The 21833-nt window shown below is 42.9% G+C and overlaps 2 protein-coding genes across 2 annotated transcripts in view; one reads left to right on the top strand and one right to left on the bottom strand.

Moving 5' to 3' along the window:
- Positions 1-951: 951 nt before the first annotated feature.
- eif3s6ip (eukaryotic translation initiation factor 3, subunit 6 interacting protein) lies at positions 952-6139 on the top strand. The gene is made up of 15 exons (XM_026310065.1): positions 952-1090; positions 1334-1376; positions 1460-1670; positions 1767-1846; positions 2370-2431; positions 2539-2608; positions 2715-2788; positions 3001-3172; positions 3474-3628; positions 3848-4018; positions 4348-4481; positions 4794-4967; positions 5227-5416; positions 5552-5632; positions 5915-6139. The coding sequence occupies exons 1-15, from the start codon at positions 1067-1069 to the stop codon at positions 5990-5992; spliced, it is 1719 nt and encodes a 572-aa protein (XP_026165850.1). The 5' UTR covers positions 952-1066; the 3' UTR covers positions 5993-6139.
- Positions 6140-6807: 668 nt separating this feature from the next.
- The window catches only part of cdh23 (cadherin-related 23), a 138119-nt gene continuing 123093 nt past the window's right edge, over positions 6808-21833 (bottom strand). The window contains exons 37-68 of the mRNA XM_026310064.1: positions 20933-21154; positions 20728-20847; positions 20358-20538; positions 20141-20274; positions 19517-19726; positions 19003-19110; positions 18418-18520; positions 17858-17983; positions 17566-17769; positions 16903-17361; positions 16702-16818; positions 16387-16611; positions 16009-16178; positions 15475-15612; positions 14829-14948; positions 14297-14474; positions 13814-14025; positions 13426-13620; positions 13214-13327; positions 12962-13091; positions 12415-12678; positions 12171-12332; positions 11331-11587; positions 11127-11224; positions 10817-10937; positions 10651-10730; positions 10435-10475; positions 10234-10294; positions 9543-9672; positions 9222-9341; positions 8775-8885; positions 6808-8190 (exon numbers count right to left, since the gene is read on the bottom strand). Coding sequence (XP_026165849.1) covers positions 7849-8190; positions 8775-8885; positions 9222-9341; positions 9543-9672; positions 10234-10294; positions 10435-10475; positions 10651-10730; positions 10817-10937; positions 11127-11224; positions 11331-11587; positions 12171-12332; positions 12415-12678; positions 12962-13091; positions 13214-13327; positions 13426-13620; positions 13814-14025; positions 14297-14474; positions 14829-14948; positions 15475-15612; positions 16009-16178; positions 16387-16611; positions 16702-16818; positions 16903-17361; positions 17566-17769; positions 17858-17983; positions 18418-18520; positions 19003-19110; positions 19517-19726; positions 20141-20274; positions 20358-20538; positions 20728-20847; positions 20933-21154 — 5253 coding nt within the window. The 3' untranslated portion in view covers positions 6808-7848. The remainder of the gene's footprint in view (positions 8191-8774; positions 8886-9221; positions 9342-9542; positions 9673-10233; positions 10295-10434; positions 10476-10650; positions 10731-10816; positions 10938-11126; positions 11225-11330; positions 11588-12170; positions 12333-12414; positions 12679-12961; positions 13092-13213; positions 13328-13425; positions 13621-13813; positions 14026-14296; positions 14475-14828; positions 14949-15474; positions 15613-16008; positions 16179-16386; positions 16612-16701; positions 16819-16902; positions 17362-17565; positions 17770-17857; positions 17984-18417; positions 18521-19002; positions 19111-19516; positions 19727-20140; positions 20275-20357; positions 20539-20727; positions 20848-20932; positions 21155-21833) is intronic.

The raw sequence follows: 21833 nt of genomic DNA on the forward strand, positions 1-21833 counted from the left end.
TCAATAAAAAAGAAGAAGCACAATCTACGCTCAAATAGTTGAAAAGTGCTGGACACCCTCGACGCGCATTTAGCTCTATGAGCTTAGAACAACAGTAGAACATTACACAGAGTTAACACAATAGACAAACACAGGCGATGCCATCTGGTAGTTAGGTTCTGTTGATGGATCAAAATCACACACTGCGCGCAGAGCACTGGACGAGAAACGCATCTGCGTAATATTAGGATCAGTGTTGGAACTGGACGTGCTCAGTTTGGTGGTCGATGCTCTTCTTCACTTCACTTTGACCATCAGCCATCCGAAGCTTCTTTATTAATGCACAGCTGCACCTTGCGAACATATCGCCACCTAACGGTGTTTACAAGTGCTTACAGCTTCTTCTAGAAGTGGATATTATATAATGGAAATGGGCACACACCCACGCTCATTTTGGTTTACACAATTATATTTTAGATTAAACAAATATATAATCATATTTTTTGTTAAATTGGTTTTTAAACACGTCCAGCCATTTTTATAGGCTACTGTAGAACTCTTATCACGAAATATCGGAAGCCAAAGGCATCGCAGAAAATTACAAGAGAAATATGAGAGCGAAAGCAAAGGTAGTGCTTCTTGATCGTCCCATCATAAATTATATCTGATCGTAATGTGGTTTGTTTATTTGCTCGTCAGTTCTAATGTAATGGCCCTGTCAGTGTACAGGGGTCCCTAAAGGCAGCAGTGACACAGCCAAGTCAAACTGTTGTTAACAATAACAAACAAAACACCTGCTGTGAAAACACATTATCGGTGTATTGGTCGCCTTGTTTCGCTCCGACTGGTAAAACAGACCGGGCCGTGAAGATTTGACAAACTGTTCCCATTGTACACAGGCACACACATCACGAAACTCAATTTCCCATAATGCTTTCAATTCCGCCGTGTTTCATTTGTACGTCACCGTTCGCTCTTTCCTTTTCCCGTCGTGTCCGACACCAGCTGCGTGGTTTAGCGGCGTTAGCCGAAAATTTTCCCCTTTTCCAGTCTAGTGCTTGAAGGGCTTGGGCTCTGAACCGGCATCATGTCATACCACGACGAAGAGGAAGTTAGTACTCTTTTTGCTTCTAGATATTTGAACGTTTTCAAGACAATAACACTGACATGCTAGTTAGCTGTAGCTAGCTAGCTAGCTGCACTGCTAACTCCGCCGGTTGATGCAGAGAAGCTAACAGCGTCTTTATTGCCATGTAGCATCTAGAGTTATAGGTTAGCACTTTAGATACGGTCAGCTGACGTTAATGCTCACAGGCTGCGTCTGTAACACATGTGACTGCTTTTCTCCTCACAGTACGACCCTTACGCCTACACAAACGACTACGACCTGCACACAGGTGAGTCTGTCAGTCAGTCACCAGCGGCTTCATTTAGCGGAATCATACTGTGTCAGTGTCTCATCACTCTTCTCGTCCTGCAGGGGACCCTAAGGCAGATCTGGCCTATGAGAGGCAGTATGAGCAGCAGACCTACCATGTCATCCCAGAGGTGATCAAGAACTTCCTGCAGTATTTCCACAAAACAATCTCAGACCTGATCGACCAGAAGGTTTATGAGCTGCAGTCCAACCGCGTGTCCAGTGAAAGCATCGAGCAGAAGATCTATGAGATCCAGGACGTCTACGAGAACAGGTGGGGTCCCGTCGCCCCGTGCTGGTGTTGTTGCCAAATGTGCCCTTAGAGCAGAGTGTGTGTGACGAGTACCTTTTCTATTCTGCTCCTGTGCAGCTGGAACAAGTTGACTGATCGTTTCTTCAAGACTTCCCCCTGGCCTGAGGCTGAGGCCATTGCATCACTTGTTGGCAATGGTGAGTGTATTGTCTGTCACTGGTTTCTGGCTTTGCACTAGAGACCCCACCTTTTGTTCTTTATTGTATAGATCAGGGGTCTGCAATTCTGGTCCTCGAGGTCCAATGTCTTGCTTGTTTTGCAACTGTCCTGATCACACCTGAGCCAGGTAATCAGCAGTGGGTACGGCATGTATAGCTGGAAAACAAGCAGGACAGTGGACCTCAAGGACCGGAATTGCAGACCCCTGGTATAGATGTTTGTAATGTGATAAATGAAATACACTTACTATTAGAAACACAGCATCTTGTTTCCATAAACCTTGGTGTCTGAAATCCATTTAAGTGGTATTCTCAGGATGTACTCATTCATCTTGTTCATGTATTCCAAGGTTTGTATTTTTTTTCCTGTTACACTGTTTCTCCAAGACAGTTGTTTTGTTGGTGTTTTTGCAGTTGTATGAATTTTTCATGAAGATTGAGTTAATCCCTGTGTGGTTCAACCAGGGCAATGTTTTTAGTTATTTTTCTTTATCTCCTGCAGATGCTGTGTTTCTCATCCTCTATAAGGAACTCTACTACAGACACATCTATGCTAAAGTCAGCGTAAGTAACTGCTCAGTATAAACACTTAACCATGTCCTCTTCCATCACTGAGGAGCCTGTGTCATGTGTGAGCATTTCGGCATAAACACTATTTTCCTGATTGTCAGGGTGGACCAACTTTGGACCAGAGGTTTGAGTCGTACTACAACTACTGCAACCTCTTCAACTATATTCTCAGTAAGTTTGATGAATATTCCTCACATTTTCCTGCCACCAGATGTTGGTTATCAGTGTAAAATCCCAGCTGATACAGGACCAGTCAAAAGAGAATGTTTTCATACAGATGCTGATGGACCAGCCCCTTTGGAGCTTCCAAACCAGTGGCTCTGGGACATCATCGACGAGTTCATCTACCAGGTAGAGTGCATTACATTCCTGTGTCCCCAGATAACAAGACTTGGTCATAACAAACAGCAGGAGTTAGTGATAAAAATGCACCAGGTCAGATAGTGGGTGTGAGTAATTCTAGGGTAGGTTTATCCTACAAGGAGGACCAGATGCCTTACTTGTCTCTCTCCTGTCTGAAAGCATGTGTAAACACTGTTAGAATTACACTCTCCTGTCTTCAGTTCCAGTCCTTCAGTCAGTACCGCTGTAAGACGGCCAAGAAGTCAGAGGAGGAGATTGAATTCCTGAGGAACAACCCAAAGATCTGGAACGTCCACAGTGTCCTCAACGTTCTTCACTCCCTGGTGGACAAGAGCAACATTAACCGCCAGCTAGAGGTGTACACCAGCGGAGGTAGAGAACAATGACTTGGAGATTTTTGTAAATTGCGGCCGGGGGGGATGCTGAGTGCTAATTAAGGACCCTAGACCTTGTTCTGATCCTGTAAAAGTCCTATAAAACTGCTGTGTGCTATTTCTCTGGTAACAAACATCAACAGGTAGACTTGAGTGTATTCAGTTTTGGAATGATATGAGATACTTAACATGAGGGCTTTTTTTTTTGGTATGCGTTATTGTTTCTGTAATTCATTAATCGACATTAACACATCAAAGTCCCAGCCCTCCTTAACATGTTACTTGATGGCATGTTACAGGAGACCCAGAGAGTGTGGCTGGAGAATATGGGCGCCACTCCCTGTACAAGATGTTGGGTTATTTCAGCTTGGTGGGACTTCTGAGGCTTCACTCATTGCTTGGTGATTATTACCAGGCCATCAAAGTCCTAGAAAACATTGAGCTCAACAAGAAGGTAAGACCTTATATGAGCCCATAGAGAGTGACTCTCCAGAGTGCTACTGATGATGATAATATTCCAACTCCAGTTCTCCATTTCTTTATATCTTCCCTGTTGGCTTTTTTAATATTTCAAACTCTTTAACCCATGCTCATTTGGTATTAGGTGTGGTATTTGTTGCTTCTCAGCAGTCTAGTCCACACCCTTTAATCTGCTTTGTTTGCTGCCTTTCAGAGCATGTACTCACGTGTGCCAGAGTGTCAGATCACCACCTACTACTATGTGGGTTTTGCGTACCTGATGATGAGGCGCTACCAGGATGCCATTCGAGTCTTTGCTAACATCTTGCTTTACATCCAGAGGACGAGAAACATGTTCCAGAGGTCGACGTATAAATATGAGATGGTCAGTCAGAGCAGTTTGTATTAGATGACAGAGATGGATAGTTTTCTGCTTAAGCTATTGAATGTTTCACTGATCTATCAAACAGTACTTAATGAATCAGTTTATGTTGTGTGTGAAAAGAGAGTCTTTAGATTGTGTTTTCTCTAAACACCAGCATTGCATTATTAGTTTGTTCTGTGATTTTCTTTGCAATTATCAGGAATGTTTTAGTGGTTGAACCAGAGACACGTCCTGTGCTCATCCTGCGGTCACTTTCAGAAGGTGTCAGCTGAACAGCTACTATATCACAAGAGCTAATAAGATGTTGTGATGTTTGTATTTATTTTTAGATTAACAAACAAAATGAGCAGATGCATGGCCTACTGGCCATTGCTCTCACCATGTACCCAATGCGCATTGATGAGAGCATCCACACCCAGCTGAGGGAGAAGTACGGAGACAAGATGCTGCGAATGCAAAAAGGGTAAGAAAGAAACACATCACATTGTTGTGGAGCTTGATGTCTACTTTTTGTCTTGTGTTTTCATTCACTGCATGTTTGATTTTTCTGCGCTCCGTTGCAACTTTTAGTTTTTCTGTTGGCCAGACAGTTATTAAAATATAAAATTATACAGAAATGACAATGTGCTAATACTTGAGTTACATTATGATCCCTTGTACTCTGTTGTGCCTGGGACTAAATGTGTCTTTCTGATCTGTGTGAGCTGAGTGCTGGTTCAGCTGTATTTCATTTGGCTGTTTGGTGTTTCTGCTGTTTTTCCCTTTTCAATCTCAGAGACCTGCAGGTGTTTGAGGAGCTGTTCAGCTTTGCCTGTCCCAAGTTTTTGTCACCTGTGGTGCCAAATTACGACAACGTCCACCCTAACTACCACAAAGAGCCTTTCCAGCAGCAGCTGAAAGTCTTTGCTGAGGAGGTGCAGCAGCAAGCCCAGCTCTCGACCATCCGCAGGTAGAGCATGCTATCTTTAAAGTGTGTGGTACAGGTCATGTAGTTGTTTGGAGTGGCAGTAAAAGTAAAAAAAAAAAAGAAATTATGGATGCAGTTTTTCAGATTTGGTGTAGAAAATGTCAAATTTTTTTTTTTTTGTTTGTTTTTTTTTTCACCCATCTGGCTCTTAAAAACCACTTTCAATTGCTTTTAGAACCTTGTTGACTCAGATGTGGTCGCAGTGTATCTATATGTCATCTAAATCACAATGTGTCTCCAGTTTCCTGAAGCTGTACACCACCATGCCAGTGGCTAAGCTGGCAGGATTCTTGGACATGACAGAGCAGGAGTTCCGTATTCAGCTGCTGGTCTTCAAACACAAGATGAAGAACCTGGTGTGGACCAGCGGCATCTCCGCTCTGGATGGAGAGTTCCAGTCTGCTTCTGAAGTTGACTTTTACATTGACAAGGTGTGTTAAAGCTTTCTTGATAAAAGTGGTGTCTTGGACTTTCCTTTACATCATGTACTGTGTAAATAAAATGTAACAGGCAGACCATGTGTGTTAAGTAGCTCGCTATATTTGAGCATTTTCTCTGTAACACAGGACATGATTCACATCGCTGACACCAAGGTGGCCCGTCGGTACGGAGACTTTTTCATCAGACAGATACACAAGTTTGAGGAGGTAAGAAGTGATCCATCAAGCCTCTGGCTCCAGGTTTGAATTTGATCATTTTGAGGCATCACAAGAATATAGCTATTCTCTAAGTTAGCATGGAACAGCGGAAAACATTTTGATTTTAGAGCCAGTTTGAAATATTAAGAAACATTGGATTGTAAAAGAAAAATGTCCCAGACATCATTAATTCCATTGCCATTCAAATCTGAAATAATTAGTTTCAATCATAAGGCAGCTTGTGAACATGCAAGTCAAACTGAAACAAATTTTGCCTCCACCTCCCTACAGTTGAACAGGACACTGAAGAAAATGCCAGCTACTGGAACCACTGTGGCACCAGGGAGCATCACAGCCCGAGGAGTGTGACCAGGGGCTGAATCATCTGCTTCCTCAGTCTCCTCCAAACTTTTTTTCTGACAACTATTATTGGTTGAAACTTTTTGTATGTAACCTAGTATCAATAAAAGGAGTAGTGAGCTGAAACATGCTCACTGTGCTTACTCTTAACAGCCACTAGATGGCGATATTTACCAAGTTGTCACTTCCTCAGCTGCTGAGTGTGCAGCAGCAGCATATTTACATTATAGCAGGAAATCTGTTTCTCTTCAATGACTAGGTTAAATGTTAGGGCAAATATTGTCATTAGTCGTAGATTTTTTTCTTTTTTTTAAACTGTATCCTTGGTGCTTAAACTGAGCGATTTCTGCTGCATTAGTTTCCCATTTCTAGTTGGTCTCTCATGACTGTCAGAGGTTGTTGCATATTTCTTTTTATTATCACAGATCATCCAACAACATTTCCCAACACAGATCGCAGGGCTGGTGACAGTAATGACAAAGAAATAAAAACTTACAAAATGGGAATATAGAAAATGAATTTTAAAAACACAACACTCATCAGAAACAGCATCAATCATCATATAAAGGAAAACAGACAAATGTCACCATAGCACAGTATACTTAAACTTCAAACATCCAAAATGATTTTCTACCTATTTTGGTAAGCCAGCATTTTCTTCAAAAATATACTTTAATTCCATCACTTTTTTTTTTTTTTTTTATAAAATAAAAAAATAAAGCAAACTGCTCATTTTGAGCATGACTCTTTTACTCCCTCAGGTGGCAGTGTGAAGTCTCTGTGGACATAATGCCATCTTTATGTTTAGGAAAAATTGGTTAATACTTTTTTTTCTTTACAATTTCACTACATTTGAGCTTTAATATCAAATTTCTCAAAAAAGGATCAAAGTTTTTTTTTTTTTTTGTGACACTCCAGCTTCAGGTATTCATCCATCTTCTATCATTCATTCAAGTCTTTCAGTTACAAACTAGGAGATTCCTCCCACGACTGATTGAGCCCACATTACAGACAGAGAGCAGGGTCTCAGTGTTCACTGCTGCCATGTAGACCAGAAGTGTTTGGGCCATATGCCATTGATCCAGAAAAAAAAAACATTTTCATTAAACCACTACACAACTTCAACAATTGCACAAAGGGTCTCTCCTCTTAGAGTCAGGGAAAATCTCTGTAAAAGTGTCACTGGGGAAATATTAGAATTGCTCTTAATGTCCATCTATAATTTCCCATTAACAGAACATATCTAATATCTAAAAGAGGAAAATCTTAATGTCCTGGTCTTGCTCCTTCACCACTAATTCCATTGTCTTGCAAAAAGCGAATAAGAATATCAGAAGATGACAAAGTGTGTCATTATCAGGGTTACACTGATGGCCATCCGCTGGTCTGACTCTGTGTAGCTTCATTTAAGTGTGTGTATTTGTGTTTGTGAGTGTATGCAGTCCAGGTATGACTTCAAAAGGATTTGTGAGAAGGAGGCACCTTTTGATGATTATAATGTCAGAATTTAACATGTGTCTTCCACAGACACACAGTCTCTCCCCCTTTCCATTCAGCTTTTTGGATGGAAGTCAATAACACCACAGTTAGTTTTGTTATGCTGAAGACAGGTCCTGCTTCTGATTTTCCTTTTCCTAAATGGAAAAAACTTCTTGAAGCACCTCACATGGGACCATCTTCAACATAACAGCCACTCAAACCGACTCAGTGGCAAATCCCCCTCCAGGCTGTCTCAGGGTGGGGTCAGCTGATGAGTTTCCCAAGACTACACACACTCCTCCCGTCACGCTGTCACATTGCTGATGTGGAAGCACAAGGACACACACAAGTCATGTTTGCGCTCAGACCAGCGAGGCCTCGGCTAGTCATAACTCTGTGATCTCCAGGGGACTCTGCGACAGGGTGTCCCCGTCTTTGTGACGGTGCATTGGCGTGGACTTGGCAGACTCTGTGCGGGCGTTGCGCTCAGAATAAAGCCCCCCATCAGCGTTGAGCGCCTCCAGAGAACGTGCCAGGGCCCGCTGGTCGTCCTCTGGCAGGCTGTTAAGGTCAGAGGTCAGGAGGGTACCTGTGCTGCCATGGACCACATGGACACCTTCGGGACCCTTCAACTCCACAGGAAGCTTGTGCTTGAAGCGCAGAGTTCCGCGACCTCCACCTATGCTCAAACGCTCGTCCTCATCGTCGTCCAGATCGCTCTGGATCAGCTGTTGAAGGTGGACAGGAGAGGGGGAGAAGAATGAGAAGATGGAAGCCAGTGAAGGTGCTGATTAACAACATGCTCATGCAAGGGACCAGACGGACAAGAATGTAAGCATTAGCTTTGAGGAAGAGCTGGAAAGAGGTAAACGCAGGGAAAGAAAGGTTTTCAGGAGAGGAATCAGTATTTGGCTTGTAGTAAAAGACAACAACCTGGAAATAGACAGCAGAGGAAAATGGTCACTCCAGAACTGGATTAAATAATTGCAAACAATTCTTAGTATGGACTTGTTTGTGTGGGAGACATCAAAACAATTCAGAAAAATAGGTAAGTATAGAAATTGCACTCTCACTCATTTTCAGAGAAAGTCTGTGTAGTAACATCCATCCTCTGTGAAACAAAGGCAAACTCAGTTTGACTAAACATCTGGTTCAAGGGTGCAGAGAAAGTAGTAAGAAGGTCAGACATTGCAGCAGGAGGCAGGCTGTCAGAATGGGAAATTCAAGGAATGCAAGATCACTCTGCAGCGGTGTCAGACAGGAACAGCATGGCAGCAGGAGCAGAGAGATCGTCTGTTTTTTCTGAGCCCACCTCAGTGACTGACGAGTTTTCTCCCTGGGTGGTGGATACGGTGACGAGTCGCGCTGCAAAGAGCTTTTTCAGCCTCAGGTAGTCCTCCAGGACCACCTGGAGCAGGGAACCCTGACAAAAAGGCAGTTAGGATCAAACACAATCTATCATGTCATCCAAATTACACAGTCGTCACTGTCACATCAGTTATAAAAGAGAATCCACAGCGGGAATGTCGAGCCCCTTATCTAATCATTGGGGTCTCAGCAGCCTATCTGCCCGCCCTTGGGTTCTCTCTCTCTGTTTTCTTCTCAGTACAGGCTGGAGAAGGTCTTAGGTCCCGTCCTCTGACCTTGTTCCCCAGTGTGTTTTGGGAAGGATGGAAGGAGAGAGTACATGACCAACTGAAAAGAGGCTTCTGAGACTGGATGTGTTCTGTGACTGTGATCCAACATGCATGTGTCTCACCTTGATGGGCCCCTCCCTCATGATCTGGCCCAGTTTAGCGATGTTGTCGTACTCCTGAATGGCTGCTCTCAAGTAACGATCATCCTCTGGCTTCGCTTGAGGTTCTCGACCAAATGTTCCCTGTGAGGACAGCACACAGACGTCTTTGCTTAAGGATAATGTGATGGGGCTGACTCAGACAGCAATGCCTCAGTGAAATATACAAATCTGCCATGGCTTCCCTCTCCCTGGAACAAAATCTGATCTATTAATATGGTCTATTAAACTCCTCAGATTATTGATTCGAGATACACAGGAACTTGGATTAACATTAGTACTGACATGAGTGCGTGCAGGGCTGTTCCACAGGTCAGTTATCTCACTCAGGTTCTCCGGCAGATCGTCCTCGTGGTCAGCCTGGGCGGCCAGCTCCAGGTTACGACAGAATGGGTCCAACCACACTGGATTAGCCCTGCAGAGGAAAACGTTTTTATATACGTCAGTGACAAACCAAAAAGGAAGTGTGACACATGAACAACTCAAACCCGACTTTGCTGTTGACCTGTTTTTTTGTTCAGATTAGTCTGAGAGCTGGTACAGTAAAACTAAGTAATCAGCAAAAAATGGAACGAAGTTTTTTGAACTTTAGATTAGTGAAAGGACATTTTGGGAGACAAAAGCTGGACTGAATGTGTGCAACAGTAAAGAAATTCACTGAAAAGTTCATTAAAAAAATGTTTATAACATTATTTGGTTAATCTAAAATCAAAATGTAAAAACAACATGTTGCAGTGTTTATTGGGGAGTTTATGTTGCCTAGTCTTTGCTTAAGAACAGTGCAAGAAGGCAAATTCATGTATTTGCCCAAACAAAAAAATTTTTTTTTTAACATATTTTAAAAAGCCCTTTTTTTCAAAGCCTTGTTCTTGATTTTCTGAATAATACTGAACACTGACATGCAGAAAAACACCACAAGGTAATATTTGGTGGGAATTCTCTTAAAACAGGAGTGAAAATGAAGCTATTATCTCACCCCTCAAAAGAATACTTGTTAGTGTTGGGCATGTCCAGGATATCCATTAAACCCTGGTTCCCTGGAGGGCAGAGGACAGATATTAAGGAAAACAGTCTCGCTGTGGTAAATCTACATATCCTGTGCATTAACAGGTGGTAAGAGCCACATCCTGAAGTTAACAGCTGGCGGGACTGTCCCTTCAACAAAGCTGCCTCTCACCTGTTGATCCTGCAACGATGGCTTTCAGCTTCCTCTGGTGTCTACAACACAGCAAAAAACAGATGAGTCATGGGAAGAAAAACATGCTGATATTGCTGATCGGTCGTACCAACACGGTGCATGGCTCAGTTTTCAAATGACTCAGAGCACACAAAATCATCCGAGCCACACTTGTTACGAAATTGCCTGTTTTAGAGAATGGTGGAAGATTCTTACACTCTGCGATAATGCCAGTTCATTGTGACAAACAAAATTCCTGCCAAGCACAGCAGCACAGCCAGGATGATGATGACTAGCTGTGAGAGAAAAAGTTGGTGTGAAACAAAGTTTCAAATCACAAACTGTCTGTGTCAGGTTACCGGGCCGCTCCAGCTTCACAGACCTGTAGTGTGGAGATGTCGTCGGGCAGTTTGTCGCTGACAGCAGGCTGAACATCCACAACGTTGTATTTCCTGAACAGGTTTCTCAGCTGCTCTTTGTTCTCATCGATCATCTGAATCACCCTGTAAAACATCAAACACCAGGAAGGTAAATTCATGCCAGAACACAACCTGTGCACCATAGAGTCAGGAGATTTGTGAACGAATGTACAAGGACAGACAGGCCTTACAGTGCATGTACTATATAAATGATAGCATCAGCACACAACTTTGGAGTGAAAGTTTTATTCAGTTAATGAAGGGAACGGAGACCTTTCAACATCCAGGATGGTGTTGGTCTGATTGTTGACAACGTGGATCAGCATGTCTGTCTGAGCATAATTCACTCTGCCCTTCTTGTCCACGTGGAACTGGATGAAAGGAGAGCGAGACAGAGTTCAGATGTTTACACAACACACAGACACATACATCCAACCCAAAGGTGACCTAAAACACATCATCGTGGATCAGCCTGACCTGTATGTCATCTAAGTTGACAATGGCTCCAGTGATGTTGGACAGCAGGTTGATGAAGTCCTCCTGGTTTTCGCGGACAAAATCAGGGATTTCGTTGAAGACTATCTTGACCCTTTGGTCATCGCGGAGAATATAGATATTCACGTTGGTGGTTGCACTGTGTCCAGCTACGTCACACGCCAAGATCTCAAGCTGAAAATAGCCTGGATTGTAGGCCGTGAAGAGGTCATAGGTTCGGATGATGCCATCTGTTAAACCTGTGGAAATCAAGGGGAAGAATGCTGTTTGCTTGGACATGAATTGGAACCAAGAGTAAACAAAAAATAATCCTAGAATAAATTTGATGTACTCTGTCAAAATGTACATGCTGTTCCACCGTTGTTCAATTTCTCTGAAACATTTTTATCGTATAATTTTGCATTCAAAAGAAAGTACCAGTATTCAGTTTGGTTTGAAAACATTTCATTTTATTGATCATAAAATTAAAGTCTGGTGATATGCTGTATTCACATATTATCAACAAATCCAACCACATCAAAAAACAATCTTCTAATAAATATCTTCATGTTCATCCAAAGCCTTTTACATCTCAAACTAGTGTATTGTTGGTTTTGGCCTTTTAATGGGATTCAGTGTGAACAACAAGTTTTCTTGTGTATTACAGATTTCCAAAATTTCCGACTAATTTGGTATTACTAAGCTAAGCCTCGTGCAAGCTACTCATAAGCCCTTTTTGTCAAGTAAAAGTAAACTATCCTATATTAAAACAATGCATGTAACAGGCTCTAAACAGCAATGCCTCTACATTGTATGTTGTTTCTAAGCAGTGTGAATACTCACCAATGGTGAAGATGCTGCCAACATCCTCACTACCATTGCTCTGTGACTGGAAGTAGCGGATGGTAACAATATGGTACTGGACCAAACTGTTGTTGCCGATGTCATTGTCTATAGCCACGACCTTGATCAACTCAGAGCCCACCTTCGCATTTGCTGCAACCCCTGAAACAAGCCAGAGGAGCAGGGAAGGTTACAGTGGTTCTACATAGATTAACATCCACATAAATGCAGGAATGAATATTACCTGCAGTGTACTCTGCCTTAATGAAGCGCGGTGTCTGGTCATTGATGTCTTCCAGTTCAATTCGGACTTCCAGCAGGCTGGGATCATAGGCAGGGTCCAGGGCTTTGGTCCGTGCTGACCTCTGTCCCCTGGGAGGAGTCCAGCTCCTGTTGCTGGAAGCCTTGATAATGATGGAGTAGACTGGGATCTCTTCCCGGTCCAGGTCCTTATACAGCTTCAGCTCTCCATTTAGACTCAGGCCAAAGTTTCCATCACTGTTTCCCCCTGCAGGAAGAGATGGAAAGAATTTTTCTTCAGTCATCTGAAGAAGCACTAAAGGAATCAGCGTGAAAAATGTCCTCATTATTCCTAAGCTTTTGAAGTACAAAGGCTTTCATCTGACCACACAACAGATACAACAGCAGCTCCCAGACAAAAAGCGCAGATCTACTCTAAACCTTCTTAAATCCAGGACCTTACTTGGGTAGATTAACATAAGTAATTTCTTTGAAAGGTAAAAGCTTTGCATCATGAACAGCAAAAATACACCACGTGCTTAATGTATTACCTGCAATAAAGTAGTAAACGATGGCGTTGGAGCCCTCATCGGCATCCACAGCTCTGGTTACATTCCCCACTACAGTGCCTGGAGGGGAGTGCTCAAGCACTGTCAACAGCTGGTACGGCAAGGCACCACGCTGAGAGATGAACACGCATACACACAAAGATCAAGGGAGAACATAAACACAGTAATAGTTTAATAGCAGCTTTTATGTACTTATAGCCACATTCGGATGTATTCAGAGAGCTTCATACTCACTGGTGGCTTAAGGAAGACGGGTTCATTGTCGTCGGTATCCAACAGTGCCACCTGCAGAGGCTGTGTGGTCTCATAAGGCACTGGCTGGCCCATGTCACGGGCCACAATGATAAGCTGAGAGAGATGTGTGTACTTGTTTAGAGACATACATATCTATGCACTCAAATACATGAACTGCACAAACTACAAACACACACACACATTTGACTCACGCTATAAAGGGCCTGTTTCTCTCGGTCCAGTTTCACTGTAGTTGTGATGACTCCAGACATGGCATTGATGTGGAAGTTTTCCCAGTCTCTGTTACCTGCTCCGGTCTGCATGAAGGCATAGCGGACCTCTCCATTCACGCCCTCGTCAGAGTCTGTTGCATAAACCTCATACACCGGCAGACCTGGGGGCTGCTCCTGTGTGGAGGGCAATGTGTGTGCTTATGTGAACTTCTTCCCTGAACTGAAACTGTGTAACTCGAACACTAGAAGTTTGTGTTTTCTTAGGGTAACTTTTTGTTTATCATCAAAAAATACAAAAAATAAAATAATCACAGAAAGAGTGGACCACATGCACGCACACACAGACAAGACATACAGCAGTAGGTACCTCTAAGATATGAATGATGGTTCCATTGGCAGGCCTGACAAACACAGGTCGGTTGTCATTGACATCGATGACTGTGATGATCAGGTCGGCAGTGCCCCACAGGGGAGGACGCCCCTGGTCTGTAGCCACCACAGTGAGGTTGAAACGCTCAGAGGACTGAAGCAGTCGGCGAGAACGGACCAGTCCTGTGTTTGGATCCAGGGAGAATGCATCTAAAAAAAACAGAGGACGTTTATGGACTAAGTAAAGATGTCAATGCTGGATTATATCTATCCTACACAGTCTTTCATAGTCAGAGCAAAATCATTTCTAAACAGCTAAATAAATACTAATATGAATATATAATATATATAAACTCCAAGATAGATCCTTATTAAGCTCTAGGAAGCATTATATTGCAGTAAGATGTTTAACTGTAAGGTGAATTCAATGAGAATGACTAGCTAGGTGACCCCACTGAGGATTTTATGAGTATATTCATACCTGAGCGGGGGCCCAACATGCTGTAGAGTACTGCTCCATTCTCTCCTTCATCCAGGTCAATAGCCTTCACTGTGATTACTGATGTCCCACTGGGCTCATTCTCAAACACGCTGGTGTTGAACACTCTCTCCGTAAAGCGTGGCCGATAATCGTTGACATCAAGAACTGTCACTAGGACCTGATGTGCAACAGACAGATGACGTATGAGGATGAATTCAAATGCAGAAGATATTCTGAGACTATACCCAGGATACATGGCAGGGCCTGACACAGACATACAGACATACATATCAGCTAATTTAACATATCTCAGCAAAATAGTCTTGATTCTACCAGGCCAACCACAGGGACATTTTTCATTTACCATGTTCCACTTTCTCATTTGCATAGATGTTTTCCATTTTTTCATTTGCATAAGAGTTTATCAGAGGATGTGTGGTTTTTGATGTTAATTCTATGCAGGTTTTTAAAATGAATATTCAAACCAGCATTAACAAGACATTTGTGCGTTATTACAGCCGGTGGTCTCTACCTGAACAGAGTTCTCTCGCCTGTTGTTGGAGTTGCCGCCGGCGTTGTCACGGGCGACAGCTGTTAGAGTGTAATAGTCCTTTGTCTCTCTGTCCAGAGGAGACAGGATGTAGATCTCTCCCTGCCACAGAGGAGAGGGGATGATTAGGAAAGAAATACAAGTACTGACCCAGAGTGGTGGCTCAATCAAGGCATTTGTTTGATGCTGAGTGTGTGACAAATGGAGCACAGAGGTAACTGTTTAAATTGTCTTATACTCAAACGCTTTATTTAAACCTCTGTCTCCAGACAGGATGACGTACTTACAAGTCAGTCAATTTTCATCTTTTCTCTGAGTTCATCAAAGAGAATATTTTGTGGAATTACCTCATAGTTGTTTAAGGACACTGGTTCAAAAGGTTATAATGGTGTTTGTTTTACTCTTTTTCTGTTGCAAAATGTCAAGTGAGAGAATTTACTGTAAATACAATGAAAGTAAGACCTATACTGTACTAGAAGTGAAGGTGTAACTAAACTGTGAAATGACCACAATCTCGAATCAAACTGAAGCATCATCAGAAACCGTACAAGAACTGAGGTTGGGAAAAGTGTGTAGTCCCATTTACTTTAGGACTAGTTGTGTTTATGTACAGTATGAGTTAACTTACAGTGGATGGTCTTATGTCGAACTTGCCCTCTCCATCTACCAGGCTGTATTCAATGACAGCAAAGAGGCCAGAATCAGCATCTGTAGCTCTGACACGAATTATGGTGGTGCCCAGGTCCACATTCTCAAACACAGGCTCCTACAAAAACAGATAAACACATACTCTGACTCAGTGACACTTTTATATACTGAACATTAATGAGTTACTGATGGAGACTGATGCAACATTCTCAGTATAATTTTATTAATTTCAATGAAAAAACTACTTGAGATATAATACCTCTGGTTTTTAGTTCAACTTGTCATTTTGGTGGAAGTGCTTTTGACTTTATTTGATGTTTTTTGCTTGTTAAGCACAGGTTAATTAATTAATAACAAAGGCATTCCTGGGGCTGAGACTGAGGCTGAGCCAGCAGAATCCCTCTTTCTATATAACCAATCTCAAGGTAATAGAGTACCCATCTGAAAATGCATCTGGCGCTCTACAAATCTCCTTCAGTAGCTGTTATTTGCTTTCTAATATCGTGTTCAGTACCTGATAGGATGGTTGTAGGAAGACAGGGTTGTTGTCATTAACATCCACAATGCGCAGATAAACCGGCAGCTCAGCTATCCTGGGAGGAGTGCCATGGTCCTGGGCCCGAATTGTAAAATTAAGCCACTGTACCTGTTCAAAATCCACCGTCTGGTTGGCTATAATCTTACCTGAAAATAGAGTCACAGTTAAAATCTGTCTGTTCAATACTAATATCTGAAAAATAAATGGCAAAAGTATGGAATGACATTATAAGTTACACATTAAAGTGAAGAGTATTTTTAAAATGATACTGACTGTTCATTTATTGTATTTGCTCATTGATACACATTTTTCACCTGGACACCTTAACACACTGTTATGTACTGGTGGTCATACCAATGGAAGGGTCCTCCAGTCTAACGTAGCCCCCACGGGGCAAGTGAAGCAGCTCGTAGGTGACCTGGCCATTGGGACCTTTATCCGGGTCTACAGCCGACACTGACAGCAGTGTTGTGCCTGGTTGAGCTCCTTCTAAAATCTTCTCTGTGAAATTGGTCACTCCAAAGGGCCGGAACCGAGGGGCGTTGTCGTTCACATCCAACACGTTGATGGTTAGTCTCGCTAAAGAGACGATCATGTTGAGAAGAGAGAGAATGAAAGGAACTGAATGAATGAAAATGCAGATAGTTTCATGTTAGAAAGGTAACTTACCATTGGGAACACTCCCTGACTTGTCAATAACATCACTGGCATTGTCATGTACAGATACAATGATCTCAAACGTAGCTACCAGCTCTCTGTTGATCGGGTTGCGTACAAACACTGCACCTGAAAATCCACAGAAACACGTCACATCATCACTTTCCCAATATTGGCCAACTAACATCATCATCAACAAGACCTATGTCTCACCAGTGTGTAAATCAATGCCAAAGGATTCTTGTAGGCCAACCACTGGTTTGTTCCCATCATCCTTTGCCTCCACTGAGATAATGTAATACTCCAGCCGGGGATGCAGATCTGGGTCCTCAGCAGTCAGTGTGGCCACCACCACACCAGGTGGTGTGGATTCATTGACGTTTATCATGGTGACAGGCTCAATAAAACGGGGCCGTGAATCATTTACGTCGTCCAGGATGACTGTCAGGGTGGCCGTGCCTGACATGGGGGGTGCGCCACGATCGGTTGCCATGACAACCAGGCGGTAGGAATCACGCTCTTCTCTGTCGAGGGTGGTGTTGCCCACCAAAACAGCACCAGAGAGCGGGTCAACCACAAACCGATCCTGGGCGCCGCTTTCCAGTCGATACATGAGCCAGCCATTAGAGCCGGAGTCAGCATCGCTGGCAGACAGCTGAGTCACTACCACACCTGGAAGAGGCAGAGCAACGACTAAGTCACTAACACACGTTGTTATTAGCATGGCCAGGAATTCTCAACATGTAACCCTTTAACTAAGTGTAGGTAAGAATTTCTGTATCTGTGACAACTGGTGACACTGTTGACTATATGCAAGTCATATTCCTCCCAGCCCATGCAGACACAAAGATCATTAGTACAGGCCAATAAACCAACCAGTGGGGCTGTTCTCAGGGAGTCGAACACTGAAGCTGGATGGGCTGAAGACAGGAGGGTTATCATTCTGGTCCAGGATGGTAACTGTTAGAGGGACACTGCTGTTTAAACCTCCTATATCCTCGCCAACCAGAAAGAGCTCTACCCGAGGATCCTGAAACGCCTCACGGTCCAGCTTCGCACCCTGACGTACAAGTATCACACCTGTAGGGAGACACAGAGAGAGATTAACAGTTGCACAGTTGTGGTTTTCTAATGTTCCTGTGTTTCCTCTGAGGAGCGACAGTGTTACCAGTATTAGCGTCAACGGTAAAGAGATCCACCCTGGGTCCCAGCAGGCGGTACTTCACCACAGCATTGGCTCCAATGTCTTTATCCTCAGCCAGAACTGGTCCATTTAACACTGTTACAGTGGTGCCTACAGCACCGGCATACATAAAGAGAGGCACAGTTGGAGAAATGAAATAATCATAGTCAGCTTTATTTTTTTACAGTCAGTTCCCACCTGCTGCTGTATATCTGCTACTCTGATTTGAGTATGGGCAAATGCTATGGTGACCCACTGATAATCAGGGAGACTGTGACTCATATAATCTAACTGACAGCTATTAAGTGTTCTTGTTTACAATTTGATCCTTGTTATGAAAACAATTATAGCTCTAGAGAAACTGCAAAATTTTCTCATGTCACATCTCCAGACGTAGAGAAAAGCACTTAACAGGAGCGGTATGTAAACAAAGTCAGGAAGTGGGGTAGACAGTGTTACAGAGAGGGTTTTAACACAATACTTTGTTCTGCATTTATTGCCCAGACTCAAGAGAAAAGAGAAGGACACTCCAGCTTATATGCTACCTCCTGCAGAGTTCTCAGTGATTTCAGCCCTGTAGCTGGTCCTGGTGAATATAGGCCTGTTGTCATTTTCATCCAGAATGGTGATTACCAAGAGGTCTGAATCCTGGCGAAGTGGGTGACGGGAGAGAAGATGAGAAAACAAAAGCAAACAGAGCAAAGGATTATAAAGATGAGATTGGGAATGAAAAATATGTTAACCTGGCCTCAGAGCTAAACTGCTACAAAGCACTCTACTGTTGTGGAGAAATAAGAATTGCCAGGTTTCACAGATGATGTCCTTTGCACGCCCACAGTGTTGGTGGCTGACATGTTTACAGTGCTTTGCCAGAACACTTTCTCACCTTTACCACAGAGGAAACATGTAAGACATGCAAGATTACTTTATCTCAAAAAGACACTCAACTGCACTGCGAGTGTCTGAGATGTCTATTGGCAGCAAGATAAATGATGCATAGGACAATGAAACAAAAACTACAATACTATTTAACACCATCACTGGCATCGATTGTTTCAGTGGTCTGTATGTGAAACTATGTGTAAACGTTTGAATGCTTGCACTACATGTGCAAAGGAGAGTGAGGTTACCCTGCGAGCGATGCGAGGGTTCTCTGGGTTGTCTTTCACAGTGATTGTGAGTATGTACTCAGCCACTCGCTCTCTGTCAAGAGGTCTGTTCACCTGCACAACTCCTGTCTGAGAGATAGAGGAAGAATTAAATCACACCTACATTAAGAGATTCTGATGTCCCACTGTTTATTTTATATTTCCTGTGTAAACCCTTGCACTACTACAGTGTATCTCTTTTCACCCGTCTCTAAACATAAAGGACATGCACAACTTGTATATACTCAGTGACATATTAATGCTGTAGTGTATATGCTGCCAACATCTGCTGATGTGTGAACAAATTTATAGCAAAGGTGTATAAGTGTTAAGTGTCAGCTGTAGATAAGCTGAGATAAACATCTGTGATCTGATCTGAGAGCTGACAGTCACAAGACTCACACTTCCATGCTTTTCCCCCTTTTTACCACCTGCTCCAAAAGTGAAGTTTTTCAGAGCTTTCTGCTTGAACCACACCACCATCCATTCCTCTCACCCTGTCATTGATGTAGAAGGCTCCATCCTGGTTGCCAGCGGTGATGTTGTAAGTGAGCAGTGCGTTGCGTCCACTGTCTGCATCTTGCGCTTGAACTCTGGCCACAGAGGTGTGTATGGCGGCACCCTCGCTCACGCTGGTGTTGAAAGGCAGGTTCAGGAGAACCGGGTCGTTGTCATTGATGTCTAGGACAAGGACACCTACCACAACCTGAGGAAAACACAAGTCAAGTCAACAAAACATCCTATTCATGCCTATTTAAGTTAGTGTCCCATGTCTCATTTAGATTAGCTATTTTTATTAAATGGAAAAAAATCTACGATTTGCCACACAGTGCCTTGACAGCCATCAAAGTAGCAGGATGAATTCAGAACTCAGGTAGTCTTTTATTTGTAATTACATTATTTTATTCTATCATTCATAAGCCACCACAAACTAGGGTGGGTTTATAAAAATGACTAGAATTCCAAAATGGTTAGAGCCACACTGACTATAAAGTAGATCATATATGCAGACCTCACAAACCAACTACACATTTGTTGGAATTGAACGTGTGTGTGTAATTTCCATGGATTGTTTAAAAGGACACGGCGAGGGTATGCGTGTGTGTGTTTATAAGCCTACCGAGCTGTTGCGAGACGGGGTGCCCAGGTCTCGGGCTGTGACAGTGATGTTGTAGAAGGCTGTGGTCTCTCTGTCCAGCTCTACATCTTTCCTTACCCGAAGCTCACCCTCCACTGGTGAAACCATGAACTCATCTGATAGAGAGACAGAGAAAGAAGCTTAGAGATACAGCATTTAACAAGGTTTCACAATCTCCACAGAAAACCAGTCTACTAACTCCGGATGTCTCCACCGGTGATGCTGTATTCCACTTTGCCGTTGAGCCCTGAGTCTTCATCACTGGCTCTGAGTGTCCAGACCCGAGGGCCCGGCTGGCCCTCAGTAATCTCAAAGGGTCCCTCATAGGCTCTGGGGAATGTAGGTGTCACATCGTTCACATCCATGACATTTACAAGTACCTAAGAAGGGAGGAAAACAGAGCTTTAACAGATTTATCAACAGAGAGGTGACTTCATTTAAAAAAGCGATAATCAAGGTCATCAAAATTTTTGACTACACAATGATTTTAAAATGTCCCAGGAATGTGACACTCCTGTCATAGGTTAAATCAGGGAGAAGACCAAAATGGATCTTATTTGCATCTTTACTGTTGTGCTAGATGTCAAGCGAAGAGCAGGTTTTGGACACTGGTCCGTTGCTGTGACAACCAGTGTGTAGTGTCCATTGCTGATCTCGTAGTCCAGCTCCTTCACAGCAGTAATTCTCCCCTAAACACAGTCATCAAACACAGAAGGTTAATGTACATATTTATTGCTGTTTGTACCACTCCAGTATAGTAGCTTCATGCCCTACCGTGATGCTGTTGATATTAAAGGTCTGGATCAGGTTGCCCTGAGCAATAGCATAGCGCAAGGTGCCGTTAAGACCCTCATCCGGGTCAATGGCTGTCACCGTGGCAATGGTGGCACCCACTGTGTCTGGTCCCTCACTCAGCACAGTCACATACTCCTCCTCAGGAAACTCTGGAGCGTTGTCGTTTTCATCCACAATGCGAACGTAAATGGTGGTCGAGGTCTGTGTGAGAACAAAAAGACTTTTACAGCTGCATCTACTATATATGGCTCATTGTAACAAACTCTACTGGCAGTATTACATCTAAATTGAATTCTGTAGACCATTTATCTTTATAATGTGATTTATCAGCCTATTAGAGAACAAACTCAAGCAGAAACCAGGAGTCTATATTATATAGTATATATTCTTTTACGCTGTGGCTTTCTTGAGACATTGTTCACTTCACTGTGATTAAAAGGTGCTGTGCTACAGAGGAAACATGCTGCTGTCTTTACCTAAAGAAGGGATGTGTGTATACAGGAGAGAGTCAGAATCTACTTGACATGGGAGAATGAAACAAGACAGTTGGAGCATATTTTGTTGCAGACAAAGATAAGTCTGCTACATAAGCAAAGTGAAAGGATCATATGGGATTAAAGGTTGACTGTTGAGTGAGTTCCTGCCCCACCAGTCTGGCCTCTCAATTTTCCTCCCAGTTTCTCCTCCCAGTGGAAGCTTAAGGTTGTTTGTAATTTGTGTGTGTGTGTGTGTGTGTGTGTGTCTTTAAGAAAGATAGAGCCAAAGTACTAAAACTGAAGAATAAAACACTAATCATCCAAACATGACTGTGGCCTCATCTACTATAGTATATAATATACCTTATGTTACATTGCCTGTAATACATTTTATAACTAATAAA

The sequence above is a fragment of the Mastacembelus armatus genome, chromosome 15 (genome assembly GCF_900324485.2).
Source record: "Mastacembelus armatus chromosome 15, fMasArm1.2, whole genome shotgun sequence".
NCBI classification, from domain to species: domain Eukaryota; kingdom Metazoa; phylum Chordata; class Actinopteri; order Synbranchiformes; family Mastacembelidae; genus Mastacembelus; species Mastacembelus armatus.

Coding starts and splice junctions, on each gene's coding strand:
- eif3s6ip (XM_026310065.1), top strand. CDS start 1,067: ATGTCATACCACGACGAAGAGGAA. Junction 4,482..4,793: donor ATGCTGCGAATGCAAAAAGG/GTAAGAAAGAAA, acceptor TTTCAATCTCAG/AGACCTGCAGGTGTTTGAGG. Junction 5,633..5,914: donor AGATACACAAGTTTGAGGAG/GTAAGAAGTGAT, acceptor ACCTCCCTACAG/TTGAACAGGACACTGAAGAA.